The sequence below is a fragment of the Nerophis lumbriciformis genome, linkage group LG19 (assembly GCF_033978685.3).
Source record: "Nerophis lumbriciformis linkage group LG19, RoL_Nlum_v2.1, whole genome shotgun sequence".
Taxonomy (NCBI): domain Eukaryota; kingdom Metazoa; phylum Chordata; class Actinopteri; order Syngnathiformes; family Syngnathidae; genus Nerophis; species Nerophis lumbriciformis.
Genome location: NC_084566.2, coordinates 30,856,143 through 30,872,312, shown reverse-complemented (window position 1 = coordinate 30,872,312; position 16,170 = coordinate 30,856,143). Strand labels below are relative to the sequence as shown.

General features: G+C 38.9%; 1 protein-coding gene across 6 annotated transcripts in view; it reads left to right on the top strand.

Moving 5' to 3' along the window:
- Positions 1–16,170, top strand: part of mtcl1 (microtubule crosslinking factor 1) — a 104,434-nt gene that overhangs the window by 4,715 nt on the left and 83,549 nt on the right. For all 6 annotated transcript variants that reach the window (XM_061978980.2, XM_061978979.2, XM_061978983.2 and 3 more), the window contains exons 2-3: positions 5,915–6,139; positions 11,554–11,712. In XM_061978980.2, the coding sequence (XP_061834964.1) occupies positions 5,915–6,139; positions 11,554–11,712 (384 nt within the window). The remainder of the gene's footprint in view (positions 1–5,914; positions 6,140–11,553; positions 11,713–16,170) is intronic.

Sequence of the window (16,170 nt, the reverse complement as noted above, 5' to 3'; positions counted from 1 at the left end):
TTTTTATTTCATATGGTAAAATATACTAATAATATAAAAAATGATGTTAGTTAATGAACACACCTGATCAATATAATATATATAAATGTAATATATTTTTTACATTTACTTTGTTTTGTTTTGGGGAATAATGAGAATCAAGAAGAATGTATGGGAATTTACCAGAGGATTGCAAAGAATATTTATTTTTATCAACACATGAAAAATATCTTATGATACCAATCATTAACACATTCAATCAAATTTTTATATAATGTTTATTTCTTTGTTTATTTTAATTAATTAAAAAAAAATCCATCCATCCATCCATTTTCTACCGCTTGTCCCTTTCGGCGTCAAAAAATTACATTTTTATTTTCACACTTAATACAATTATATGAATGTCATATTTTTAAATTAACTTAGTTTCAGTGATTGATTAAAGATTAATATTAATTTGCATTAGTGTATGTCTATGACAAAACAAAACGTCTACACACGTACGTACAAACTACCCCACAATTTTCCAGTTAATTCCTATTAATTACAAAACCCAAAACCAGTGAAGTTGGCATGTTGTGTAAATAAAAACAGAATACAATGATTTGCAAATCCTTTTCAACTTAAATCCAATTGAATGGACTGCAAAGACAAGATATTTAATGTTGGAACTGAGAAACTTATTTTTAACTTAGAATTTAATGGCAGCAACACATTGCAAAATTTGGCACAGGGTCATTTTTACCACTGTGTTACATGGCCTTTCCTTTTAACAACATTCGGTAAACGTTTGGGAACCGAGGAGACCAATTTTTAAAGCTTTTCAGGTGGAATTATTTCCCATTCTTGCTTGATGTACAGCTTAAGTTGTTCAACAGTCCAGGGTCTCCATTGTGGTATTTTACGCTTCATAATGCGCCACACATTTTCAACGGGAGACAGGTCTGGACTACAGGCAGGCCAGTCTAGTACTACGAAGCAACGCTGTTGTAACACGTGCAGAATGTGGCTTGGCATTGTCCTGCTGAAATAAGCAGGGGCGTCCATGAAAAGACATTGCTTGGATTGCAACATATATTGCTCCAAAACTTGTATGTACCTTTTAGCAGTGATGGTGCCTTCACAGATTTGTAAGTTACCCACGTCTTGGGCACTAATACACCCCCATACCATCACAGATGCTGGCTTTTCAACTTTGCGCCTATAACAGTCCAGATGGTTCTTTTCCTCTTTCGTCCGGAGGACACAACGTCCACAGTTTCCAAAAACAATTTGAAATGTGGACTCGTCAGACCACAGAACACTTTTCCACTTTGCATCAGTCCATCCTAGATGAGCTCGGGCCCAGCTAAGCTGGCAGCGTTTCTGGGTGTTGTTGATAAATGGCTTTCGCTTTGCATAGTAGAGTTTTAACTTGCACTTACAGATGTAGCGACCGACTGTAGTTACTGACAGTGGTTTTCTGAAGTGTTCTTGAGCCCATGTGGTGATATCCTTTACACACTGATGTCGGTTTTTGATGCAGTACCGCCTGATGGATCGAAGGTCACGGGCATTGCCGCTTACGTGCAGTGATTTCTCCAGATTCTCTGAACCTTTTGATGGTATTACGGACTGTAGATGGTGAATCCCTAAATTCCTTGCAATAGCTGGTTGAGAAATGTTGTTTTTAAACTGTTCGACAATTTGCTCATGCATTTGTTCACAAAGTGGTGACCCTCGCCCCATCCTTGTTTGTGAATGACTGAGCATTTCATGGAAGCCACTTTTATACCCAACCATGGCACCCACCTGTTCCCAATTAGCCTGTTCACCTGTGGGATGTTCCAAATAAGTGTTTGATGAGCATTCCTCAATTTTCTCAGTCTTTTTTGCCACTTTTGCCAGCTTTTTTTAAACATGTTGCAGGCATCAAATTCCAAATGAGCTAATATTTGCAAAAAATAACAATGTTTACCAGTTCGAACATTAAGTATCTTGTCTTTGCAGTCTATTCAATTGAATATAGGTTGAAAAGCTCAACTTAATTGTATACATGGGAAGTTTTCAGTGATTTACCGTACATTTCCTACGCTTTTACAACCCTAGGTGTACCTAGTGGCACACTGACGAAGACATTGTCGAAACCGGTCTGTGTTTGGTAGCGCCTTTGCAGTTTATTTTAAAATTATTAGAAGTACACAAGTGTTGCTGGCCTGGCTTTTTCTTTAAGTACACTTTTTGCCGTGCACCTCTTTATTTTAGTTTTATTACGTTTTTTGGAGAGTGTTCTATGGTTCAAGCTGACAAACGTATTGATTTTGTCTGATTAGTTCATGTTGCCATCTTCTCAACCTAACGGGTCGGAGAGAAAATTAATGAACCTAATCAGTGCAGTAGACCACCTTCAATCACCATCTCTGTCTACTTTTCATCCATTTAAAAGCTTTTACTTAGTGCACCGTAACCCCCTCCTCCCCATCCTTTCAGCGTAGTTGCCTTTGCATTTCCTGTAAAGACTCTGTTAATCAATACACTTCATTTCTTTTACAAGCTTCAGTCAGCAGAGGAAACCGTAAATGTGATCATTTATTTGTCAATGGACGCGTCTGCTGCAAATGTATGTTTAATAGCTTCATCATTTATGATTCCACGTTCAGGAAAATTTGACAGTTATCTGTGTCCAGTCTCCGGAGCAAAAGCAGGGATGAAGTCAGAGTGATGAGCGTGTACTATTACACAGGAAGTAGTCTACCCACAGATCCGTAATGGAAGAACAATAAGTTCACTCAAGTCAACAACACAAACGTATCCACCGCAATAAATTAAAAAAGATCATTTTCTAAATTACATCACTGTTTAGTCCTAACTGTATGGCCAAACCATCTCAAACATGTCCCATATTAGAAAAATCATGCAATAATATAGCTGGCTATTTGCAATGACTTCACAGTGCGATACGTGTCGCGATATTTTAGAGACGATACAATACAGTATCGCTATGTTATACATACACTATATTGCCAAAAGTATTTGGCCACCTGCCTTTACTCACATAAGAACTTGAAGTGCCATCCCATGGAATTGTCCAAAATGTTTTGGTATCCTGGAGCATTCAAAGGTCCTTTCACTGGAACTAAGGGGCCAAGCCCAACTCCTGAAAAACCAAGCCCACACCATAATTCTGGGGGGAAAAAATAGAAAAAGAAAGAAAATAGAAAAGTTAGTATAATGAGGGGTTTGTAAACCGAGGTTCCATGTCGATATTTGTTCCCGCCCTAATAATACTGTTCCACTCCAGTCCTATAGGGCAGTGGTTCTCAACCTTTTTTCAGTGATGTACCCCCCTGTGAATTTTTTTTTAATTCAAGTACCCCCTAATCAGAGCAAAACATTTTTGGTTGAAAAAAAGATATAAAGAAGTAAAATACAGCACTATGTCATCCGTTTCTGATTTATTAAATTGTATAACAGTGCAAAATATTGCTCATTTGTTGTGGTCTTTCTTGAACTATTTGGAAAAAAAGATATAAAAATAACTAAAAACTTGTTGAAAAATAAACAAGTGATTCAATTATAAATAAAGATTTCTACACATAGAAGTAATCATCAACTTAAAGTGCCCTTTTTGGGGGTTGTAAAACAGATCCATCTGGATTCATGAACTTAATTCTAAACATTTCTTCACAAAAAAAGAAATCTTTTACATCAATATTTATGGAACATGTCCACAATCTAGCAGTCAACACTGAATATTGCATTGTTGCATTTCTTTTCACAGTTCTTTTTGACAGACATTTAAAAAAAATCTCACGTACCCCTTGGCATACCTTCAAGTACCCCCAGGGGTACGCGTACCCCCATTTGAGAACCACTGCTATAGGGGGCCAATTGCCACATGCAGCAGATATGTTTTTGCACACACTTTAGCAACACGAGCGTAGCTACAGTGCTAACATTACACTCACATTTTACAGCAACATCGTGCTAGGTTAGCAGATAGTTGGCATTTTAACATTGGAGCATGTCGTCCATGAAGTGGTGGGTGTTTTCACAGAGCTGGCTAATTTTGCTCAGAGGTGACATCATGTCCACGAGCAAGGAGGTTTTTTCCTTCATGATGTCATGGAACGACGCAACTTGAAAAGCAAACGTTTTTTCTCTCATAAGTGGAGAGAGAAGACAGATTTTTTTCACGTTTGGTGCTCATAAACAGGCTCTTAGGACGTATGTTACTGTTAGAACTACAAAACCCAAAACCAGTGAAGTTGGCACGTTGAGTTAATAAAAACAGAATACAATGATTGGCAAATCCTTTTCAACCTATATTCAATTGAATAGACTGCAAAGACAATATACTTGACGTTCGAAATGGAAAACTTTGTTATTTTTTGCAAAACTAGCTCATTTAGAATTTGATGCCTGCAACATGGTTAAAAAAAGCTGGCACAAGTGGCAAAAAAGACTGAGAAAGTTGAGGAATGCTCATCAAAAACTTATTTGGAACATCCCACTGGTGAACAGGTTAATTGGGAACAAGTGGGTGGCATGATTGGTATAAAAGCAGCTTCCATGAAATGCTCAGTCATTCACAAAAAAGGATGGGGCGAGGGTCACCACTTTGTGAACAAATGCGTGAGCAAATTGTCGAACAGTTTAAGAACAACATTTCTCAATGAGCTATTGCAAGGAATTTAGGGATTTCACCATCTACGGTCCGTAATATCATCGAAAGCTTCAGAACTCTGGAGAAATCCCTGCACTTAAGCGATGATATTACGGACCTTCGATCCCTTAGGCGGTACCACATCAAAAAGCGACATCAGTGTGTAAAGGATATCACCACATGGGCTCAGGACCACTTCAAAAAACCACTGTCAGTCACTATAGTTTGTCGCTACATCTGTAAGTGCAAGTCAAAAACTCTACGATGCAAAGCGAAAGTAATTTATCAACAACACCCAGAAACACTGCCGGCTTCGCTGGGCCCGAGATCATCTAAGATGGGCTGATGCAAAGTGGAAAATAGTTCTGTGGTCTGACGAGTCCACATTTCAAATTGTTTTTGGAAACTGTGGACGTCCAAAGAGGAAAAGAACCATCCGGAATGTTATTGGTGCAAAGTTCAAAAACCAACATCTGTGATGGTATGGGGGTGTATTAGTACCCAAGGCATGGGTAACTTACACATCTGTGAAGGCACCATTAATTCTGAAAGGTACATACAGGTTTTGGAGCAACATATGTTGCCATCCAAGCAACGTTATCATGGCCGCCCTAATTGGGTTATTTTTTAACCCAACATTTTTTAGTGTGTAAGGCCAAAAATTCAGAATGTGACCAAAAATGTTGATTGATTGAAACTTTTATTAGTAGATTGCACAGTACAGTCAATATTCCGTACAATTGACCACTAAATGGTAACACCCCAATAAGTTTTTCAACTTGTCGGGGTCCACGTTAATCAATTCATGATCTCTAGTTAGAACATTATTAAAAAGTCACATTTACATTATTGAGGACATTTGTGCAAACTAAGAAGTCTGCACTTTTTTTTTTACAATTAATTTCCAAAGCTCAGCATTACTAAGCAAAATGACCCCCCTCCCCACTTCACAGCCCCTTCCAACTCCTCCAAACCCTCCCATTCTTCACATGGAGGTCGTTCTATGTTGAAAAGGAGATAGTAATATTGTGGAATCAGTGAGAGATAAGATGCTTAGTTACATCATAAGCACTGCTGGAACTCAATAATCATATGAACGTATTAGCATAATCCTCTAAGGTACGCTCTATTCTACTCGGTTCTTGTCCAGTTGTGATCATAATTTGTTCAAAACATCATCGCATCAACCGTAAAAACCATACTCTTTCATTCTGCCATATTCTCTGTATCAAATATAAACAGAATTGTTTCATTCATCCTTCCGCTCCTTCATGTTCTTGTCTTTTCCAGGACGAGGTGGAGGAGCTGCACGCCGAGATGGAGGAGCTGCGCGACACCTACATGGACGAGGAGGTCTACCAGCTGCAGGAACTGCGGCGCGAGCTGGACCGCTCCAACAAGAACTGTCGCATCCTCCAGTACCGACTGAGGAAGGCCGAGCAGAAGAGCCTGCGGGTTGCACAGACGGGCCACGTGGACGGAGAGCTCCTGCGCAGCCTGGAACAGGACCTCAAGGTGTATGTTGTTGTATTTCAATGCCATGAAATGAACTTCATGCATTAGAAGCAGCTCTGCTTTAGGTTATGACCAAGTACTGGTGTGTACTGTAGGGTAAAAGTCCGTAGACCCCTCACATTGGATATACTTTGGAGTACTCAGTGTTAGGGATGGGAATTGATAAAATTTTTCCAGTTACGATCCCACTTTCTGCTTAATGATTCGATTCCTTATCGGTACTTTTAGCGATTCTTATTAGGGATGTCCGATAATGGCTTTTTTGCCGATATTCCGATATTGTCCAACTCTTAATTACCGATACCGATAACAACCGATACCGATATATACAGTCGTGGAATTAACACATTATTATGCCTAATTTGGACAACCAGGTATGGTGAATATAAGGTCCTTTTTAAAAAAAATAATTAAATAAAATAAGATAAATAAATTAAAAACATTTTCTTGAATAAAAAAGAAAGTAAAACAATATAAAAACAGTTACCGTATTTTTCGGAGTATTAGTCGCACCGGAGTATAAGTCGCACTTGCCGAAAATGCATAATAAAGAACGAAAAAAACATATAAATCGCACTATGAAAAAAACTGCGACTTATAGTCCGAAAAATACGGTACATAGAAACTAGTCATTAATGAAAATGAGTAATATTAACTGTTAAAGGTTAGTACTATTAGTGGACCAACAGCACGCACAATCATGTGTGCTTACAAACTGTATCCCTTGCAGACTGTATTGATATATATTGATATATAAAGTAGGAACCAGAATATTAATAACAGAAAGAAACAACCCTTTTGTGTGAATGAGTGTAAATAGAGGAGGGAAGTTTTTTGGGTTGGTGCACTAATTGTAAGTGTATCTTGTGTTTGTTATATTGATTTAATAAAAAAAAAAAAAAAAGATACCGATAATAAAAAAAAACCATACCGATAATTTCCGATATTACATTTTAAAGCATTTATCGGCCGATAATATCGGCAGGCCGACATTATCGGACATCTCTAATTCTTATTAGGAAAAAAAAGGTTGATTAACATCAATTTTGTTCAGTTTAGAGCAGGGGTGTCAAACTCATTTTAGTTCTGGGGCCGCGTGGAGGAAAATCTATTCCCAAGTGGGCCGTAATGGTAAAATCATGGCATGATAACATAAAAATAAAGACAACTCCAAGTTGTTTTTTTTATTTTACTTTGGCCAAAAATTGAACAAGCACATTCTGAAAAAACGTACAAATCACAAATAATCCTCTGGACAAAACACTTCAAGTTTGTTGAAAGTTCTGAGGAAATTTGTGCAGCTTTAAAAACATAATGGGCCCCATTCGGCAATAAGTTCCTAACTTTTCCTCTTATCTTTCTTCCTAAGTGATTTTCTAAGAGGAGTCCATTCAAATTCATGACGTGTTCTTAAACGGCCAAATTGTTCCCACCTGCTGTTCTTAAGTTGCTGAATGCCAAATGGTTAGCGCGTGCGTCTATCATAATTTGCATATAAACACGCCCTTATTTCCCCAATATGCATATAGGTATAACGCCCTTGATTCCGTAATTTGCATAGGTAAACACCCTTAATTCCCCATATAAGGGCACAATTCCGGCAGAAAAGCCAAATATCAAACACACGGAGAAAACACAAGCAGATTACAGAAGAGAAATTCGTATTATCCCGCGGGGGAAATACATAATGTCAAAACGTAAGTTTAAGAAAGGGGGGACTGCAGCGTTCAAATAAATATTTGTCACATGGGGTAAATAGGTCTGCATGGTGGAGACTGGAGCACTTATAGATTTTGTTCTTACCTACGAACAAATCCCAGCTATGAAAACATTGGTGAATACAAAAATCTCCTTAAAAACTTCGTAAGTGTCAAGTATTGGTGGTGACGAACCCCAAGATGCAGAGATGGCAGGCTTGGTGCAGGAAAACATGATTTAAATGTCCAAAAATTAAGGAAAAACACAAACCAGGAACTAGGAGACAGGAAACGAGGAACTAGAAGACAGCTAACAGCTATCCGGATTCAGCATACAGGTAGTAGCTACAGCTACAACGACAATACTCCAGCCTACACTGGAGGGCAAGCTAGGTCTAAACAGCAGCCGGCTGATTGACACCAGGCGTGGCCAGGTGCCAATCAGCCGCAGCTGAGGGGAACCAGCGCTCAGGGAGACAAGCAGGAAACTGAATTAAAATAAGAGCGCTGACAGGAAACAAAACAAACAAAGAGGAAAAACTAAAACATAACCAAACTGTCAGAGACAAGCCTGACAGTAAGTGGGCCTAAGAACAACATTTGTTCTTAAGAACGGGGTTGCTGAATGGGGCCCAATGAGCTTAGACTTCTTCTCAGTGTATCTACATTTTGGGGGAGTAAATGTGCCAAATAACGATGTGTTCGAAGCAGAAGACATAAAACGGCAGGTTTGAAGTTTGATGTGGGTTGAGGAGGAGGAGTCACAGTCACCCTTTACCGTATACCTCCTGCTTGGCCTCGGTACAAACCGTTTGCTTGCCTAACAGAATTGCTATTATGACATCCAGTGGACACATTTAGAACAGGAGTTTCTTTCGTAAAAAATGGTTTTATACTTGGCAAACTCATAACGCGGGCCGGATAAAACCTGTGGGCCGGACGTTTGACACCCCTGGTGACTACAATTGAACATTCGCCTACCGAAAAAAAGGAGCATCTATGTGGCAAATGGGTGCTTTGAACGCAAACTTAGTCACTGCTCGGTGACATTTGTCTAGCGGCAAACGTGAACTGGAGCTTCTACACTGCAAAAACTGAAATCTAAGTAAGATTAAATATCTCAAATAAGGGTGATATTTGCTTATTTTCTATCTGATAAAATAATTCTTCTCACTAAGCAAATTTTATGTTAGTGTTTTACTTGTTTTAAGGGTTTTGGTCCTAAATGATCTCAGTAAGATATTACAGCTTGTTGCTGAGATTTGATGACCTATATTGAGTAAAACATGCTTGGAACTAGAATATAAATTGTTGCAAAGCTGTGTCATCAACACTCACAAGTATAAAACTACTTTTTTAAAGTAATAATTTCTTATTTCAAGCATAAAAAAAAAAATCATGACTTTGACACAATTGTGTCTCATATTAAAACAGATGACAGCCAAATGGACTTTGCTGTTTTATTTTCAATGAAACAATAGAAAATACGTACTCATATAGTAGTACAGTTGTTATTAGTGAGAATATACTTATTTTAAATTATTTTTGGGTCCATTGAGGTTAGCTAATTTTACTTGTTTTGGAAAGTCTTGACAAGCCAAATTTTCTTGTTCTATTGGCAGATAATTTTGCTTAGTTCAAATAAAATACCCCTCATTTTTGTATTTTTTTTTCTTGTTTTTGAACACTGACTTTTTGCAGTGTACTGCCCGCCTCAGACCAAGTTGGAATCGGTCTCTCGCCATGCTCATTTAAATGAGAAGGCGTTCATTTCAATTGAACAGGTCATGACCATAACATGATAGGTGGCGTAAGTTAGTACCTGTTGTAATTACAGCAAATGACCGCTGCTGGGATGACATTGGAGCGGTTCAAAAATGCATCATTCATTTATAGTTATTGCATTCCGTATTTTCAAATGTTTCTGGAACGCAGCTTAGCAGCATAACCCCAAGGATGCAGAGACGCGAGGCAGACGGTGAGTAAGCGAATATTATTTAATATAAACGAAGGCGTGCTTACGATGAGAGGAGACATTAAATGAAAACTCACTTGCAAAAGGAGTGGAGAAAAACAAGAGAAGGCGAGTGCACAAGTAAGTGCACAAGACGCGGAACTTCTTTTGTGGTAATTAAATCACTCTTCGTAGAGAACAATACGTGTAAGGCATACGGCAGCATGAGATAATGATCAGACAGGGCTGGACAGAAATAAGAGACTGATAGGCAACCGGGTGGAGGTGTGTCCCGGTTGCCAATCAGGCAGCCTCTGTAGCAGAACCTCCAGGTTCTGTAACAGCTTATTTCCTCAGACCATCAGACTCTAGAACGCATCATAATTATCCCCTCAATTCCCCCCCAAAAAACGGATTAACTCGCTGGAATATAAAGACAATATAACATACATCCATAAACGTGGATGCATATGCAAAAGTGCAATATATTTATCTGTACAGTAATCTATTTATTTATATCTGCACCTTATTGCTCTTTTATTCTGCACTACAATGAGCTAATGCAACAAAATTTCGTTCTCATCTGTACTGTAAAGTTCAAATTTGAATGACAATAAAAGGAGGTCTCTAAGTCTAAGGGAGCCTGTGCTCGGCACGAGGGAGTGAACATTACAAAATAAGAGCATAGAACAGGAATTAAAATAGAGAAAAAGCAAACACAGTTACAAAGTTGTAAGACGTATGTCCTCCTCTTAATGAAATAGCAACCTTGCAATTATTACAATGCTGCAATCTTTTCTTCTAAAATTTTGCCAAATTTTTGAGTGTTTCCGTAGCGTGGGCGGCATTTTGCTGTAATCATTCCCACCCACAGGTTTGAAAAAATGGCAAGCGACTTAACAAGAAACCGGTTTTCGACTACCATCCCTATTCAGTGTAGGGCTTGTATAGCAGTATAAATTTACTATTGACAGCCATTTTTGTCTAAATAGCTAGCGAAATAATCATGTCTTGCCAAGGGTCAAGTATGGGGGTGGTTGCATGCACTGCAAAAAGTCAGTGTTCATAAACAAGAAAAAAAAATACAAAAAGTAGGGGTATTTTATTTGAACTAAGCAAAATTATCTGCCAATAGAACAAGAAAATTCGGCTTGTCAAGACTTTCTAAATCAAGTATAATTAGCTAACCTCAATGGACCCAAAAATACCTTAAAATAAGTACATTCTCACTAATAACAAGTGCACTTTTCTTGGTAGAAAAAAAAAATTGAGACCTTTTTGCTCAATATGTTGAAAAATATTCTTAAATTAAGTAAACGCTAGTGCCATCATCTTGACATAATGATATGGGCTCGGCATCATGATTTTTTTTTTCTTGCTTGAAGTAAGAAATTACTTTAAAAAAGTAGTTTTATACATGTGAGTGTTGATGACACAGCTTTGCAACAGTTGATATTCTAGTTTCAAGCATGTTTTACTCAATATAGGTCATAAAATCTCAGCAACAAGCTGTAATATCTTACTGAGATCATTTAGGACCAAAACCCGTAAAACAAGTAAAACACTCTAACATAAAATCTGCTTAGTGAGAAGAATTATCTTATCAGACAGAAAATAAGCAAATATCACGCTTATTTGAGATATTTAATCTTACTTACATTTCAGTTTTTGCAGTGTGCTACCAGTAATAGGAAGCTGTGGTTCATTGATGACTAGATAGAATAAAATGTGAGGGCTGACCAAGCTGAATGTTCATTCCTCAGGTGGCCAAAGACGTGTCCGTGCGTCTCCACAACGAGCTGGAGAGCGTGGAGGACAAACGCAGCCGGGCCGAGGACGAGAATGAGCAGCTCCGCCAAAGGATCATCGAGGTGGAGATCTCCAAGCAGGCGCTGCACAACGAACTGGAGCGTGCCAAAGAGGTAAGGACACAGGAAAATAACAATACATAAAGAGGAATACCTGGTAAGACTTTGAGAGAGAGGAGCGTTTAAGATTGCTCCTATAAGAAGTAGGCAGAGGGGAAGGGAGAAAACATTCTACCATTTTCTTTTTAGGCGGCGGAGTGTTCTCCCTCAAGGTTTGTCCCAGAAAAACAAACTCTGTCTCTAATTCTGCAGCAAACAATCATGCAACACCACTTTATATTTTATATATAAGTCACTTTATGGCAAATAATAATGTTTTTATTGCTATAAAATGCCTGTATTATAACAATACACCTGCACCACACTTCGTGAGGTGCAGCTAAATGGGTCCAATACAAGAGCAGTGTCAAAAGTGTTGAAATATTACTTAAAAATACATCCTCTTCTATTCTACCGCTTGTCCCTCTCGGAGTCGCAGGAAGGCTGCAGCCTATCCCAGCTGCACTCCGGCTGAAGGCGGGGTACACCCTGGACAAGTCGCCACCTCATCACAGGGCCAACACAGATAGACAGACAACATTCACACACTAAGGACCATTTAGTGTTGTCAATAATACATAGTTTATGTATTATAATTATTATTATCCATCCATCCATCCATCCATTTTCTACCGCTTGTCCCTTTAAGGGTCGCAGGGGGTGCTGTAGCCTATCTTAGCTGCATTCGGGCGGAAGGCGGGGTACACCCTGGACAAGTCGCCACCTCATCGCAGGGCCAACACATATAGACAGACAACAGTCACACACTAGGGACCATTTAGTGTTGTCGATAATACATATCAATAATACATAGTTTATGTATTATATTTATTATTATAATAATTTAGAATAATATACGAGCTGAAAAGGTATGTAAAAGTAAGGGCACACTATTTTTGCTCAATGAATAATTATTTTGTCATTTTAAATGTAAATAATACATCAATCATGAATGTTTCAAGTACACTATAATATATTTTCATATAAAGCACAAAATAGCGTGCCACAATTCCAAATAAAATATTTTGTGGTTTTAAATGTTAATAAAAATAATACTTTTTTAAAAGTGAAATACATTATAAAATGTTTCTTATATGACTCAATGATGTCAAATAATATTAAAGGATTGTAAGAATATGGGGAAATTAAAGATATATATATACCACCTCCAAAGACATGCACCTGGGGATAGGTTGATTGGCAACACTAAATTGGCCCTAGTGTGTGAATGTGAGTGTGCATGTTGTCTGTCTATCTGTGTTGGCCCTGCGATGAGGTGGCGTCTTGTCCATGGTGTACCCCGCCATCCGCCCGAATGCAGCTGTAAGCGGTAGCAAATGGATGGATGGATGGATGAACTATTTTGAGTAATCAAAATTATTTGGATTTCATTTTTAAAATATTGAATGATTTAAAATATAAAATGGTTTATTCAAATGTTTAAATTTCATTTTTTTTTTTAGTTTAATTAGTGTTTGGTTTGAAATTGTAATAATATATAAAACAATAATAATGATTTAAAAAATTCAGCAGTTTAAAATCGTAATCATATTTTTACATAAATACTAGAGATGTCCGATAATGGCTTTTTTTGCTGATATCCGATATTCTGATATTGTCCAACTCTTAATTACCGATTCCGATATCAACCGATACCGATGTATACAGTCGTGGAATTAACACATTATTATGCCTAATTTTGGTTAGGTTTTCCAAAATAAATCAACTCAAGTTATGGAAAAAAATGCCAACATGGCACTGTCATATTTATTATTGAAGTCACAAAGTGCATTATTTTTTTTAACATGCCTCAAAACAGCAGCTTGGAATTTGGGACATGCTCTCCCTGAGAGAGCATGAGGAGGTTGTGGTGGGCGGGGTTGGGGGGCGGGGTTGAGGTGGTGGGCGGGGGGGTGGGGGGGGTGTATATTTTAGCGTCCCGGAAGAGTTAGTGCTGCAAGGGGTTCTGGGTATTTGTTCTGTTGTGTTTATGTTGTGTTACGGTGCGGATGTTCTCCCGAAATGTGTTTGTCATTCTTGTTTGGTGTGGGTTCACAGTGTGGCGCATATTTGTAACAGTGTTAAAGTTGTTTATACGGCCACCCTCAGTGTGACCTGTATGGCTGTTGAACAAGTATGTCTTTCATCAATTCGTAATGAGTAAAGCCGGTAAATATTATGTGACTGGGATGGCATGCACGTAAAGGAAGTGCCTTAAGGTTTATTGTCTGTCTGTACCTCTCCCTACATCCATGTACACAGCGGCGTTTAAAAACGTCATACATTTTACTTTTAAAAACCGATACCGATAATAACGAAACCGATATCGATAATTTGCGATATTACATTTTAAAGCATTTATCGGCCGATAATATCGGCAGTCCGATATTTTCGGACATCCCTAATAAATACCAATAATGATTTGGAAAAAATAGCATATTCTTTAAGTTTAAATAATAAGCAAATCTAAAATGCTCATTTTAAATAACCAGAAATATTCTGTCATTTCAAATGTCAATGAGGATGTTAGGAACATTCTCTTCAAATGTCCTCAGGACTTCTAAGCAGACATTTAAACCGTTCTGAGCAGACCAAAGTGAAGTTTCATCTTCAGCTCTTCTGCTTCTTGTGGTCTTCTTCTTCTCCTGCCGATGGAAGGAGAAAACCGTGAGGGAATCTCATTGACCCAGTTAGTATCTGGCGCCGGTGGGACTCCACCAACGGAGAGGAAGGAGAGCAGGCGTGAGGAGACTCTGCCGCAGTGACACACATTCAACACTGCAGCGCTTGCATCTTCCGTTTAACATACTGTAAATATAGCCGACTGCATGGTGATCAGGTCACCGTTGCGTTCACGCCTTTTTAAAATTGTCACATCAACATACCTGACTTTGAATTGGCTGCAGCTGGATTGCGTTCGCAGTCACACAAGGTGCAAAATAACAAAAGTACATAGGTACAAAATTACACAAAAAAATGTTTTGTGTAAGAGATGGTTCTTACTTGCTGACAGTTTCGGCTGACACTTCAGCCTTCGTCAGAGCTGTCGTAGCTTCCTGGCATTGATTGATTGAGACTTTTATTAGTAGATTGCACAGTACAGTACATATTCCGTACAATTGACCACTCAATGGTAACACTCCAATAAATTTTTCAACTTGTTTAAGTCGGGGTCCACATTAATCAATTCATGGTAATGGCATGGCGTGTCTAAAAACAGCTGGAACCGACCCAGCCATGTGTTCTCCGTCCTGGCGTAACCGATGAAGGACAGTGTCCCAGGTGTGCGAAAGCATGTAGCCTCCCTTAGCCCTCATCCCTGTTCATGGTGTTGGCCCCTCGTTTCCTGATTTCCATAGTCTCCTTAAATTTCAAGTCCCAACGATAGTCGCACACACACTAGGTGTGGTGAAATTATCCTCTGCATTCGACCCATCCCCTTGATCAACCCCCTGGGAGGTGAGGGGAGCAGTGAGCAGCAGTGGTGGCTGGGCTCGGGAATCATTTTTGGTGATTTAACCCCCGATTCCAACCCTTGATGCTGAGTGCCAAGCAGGGAGGCAATGGGTCCAATTTTTATAGTCTTTGGTACGACTCGGCCGGGGTTTGAACTTACGACCTTCCAGTCTCAGGGCGGACACTCTAACCACAAGGCCACTGATCTCCATCATGGAAATTAGCAGCATGTGAGGGCTTGTTGTGTGTTTTTCCTCATCCTGTCTGACTTTTCATCTGTTTTGATGCTACTCTGGTTGTAAAGGGTTCTGACTACCGAGAGTGTGTATGTAGTGGGATGTTCCGTAGTCCAGAGAAGGCATTGGTACATATGTGGGAATTTTCTGTATACTGTGGTTTGAATGTTTCCATCTTCTTTGTGGTGTGGGTTTATGTCCAAAAATGCTATTGCCCTGTTTGTTTCTTTTTTGTGTGTGTTGTATGTCAGTGTTTTTCAACCTTTCTTGAGCCATCTGCTCAACGCCGTCTGCTCCACAGTAAGTCTTTGCTGTCGTCCAGCATTCTGTTTTTGTTTATTTTGTAGCCAGTTCAGTTTTAGTTTTGTTCTGCATAGCCTTCCCTAGGCTTCAATGTCTTTTCTTAGGGGCACTCACCTTTTGTTTATTTTTGGCTTAAGCATTAGACACCTTTTTACCTGCACGCTGCCTCCCGCTGTTTCCGACATCTCCAAAGCAATTAGCTACCTGCTGCCACCTACTGATATGGTATGGTATAACATGGTTACTCTGCCGAGCTCTAGACAGCACCGACACTCAACAACAACACATAATTTGCAGACTATAATTACTGGTTTGCAAAGAATATTTTTAACCCAAATAGGTGAAATTAGATAATCTCCCACGGCACACCAGACTATCTCACGGCACTCTAGTGTGCCGCGGAACAGTGGTTGAAAAACACTGTTGTATGTTACCAGTGCTGTCTATTGTGTTCAAGTGATCTGTAAGCTCTTGTGTG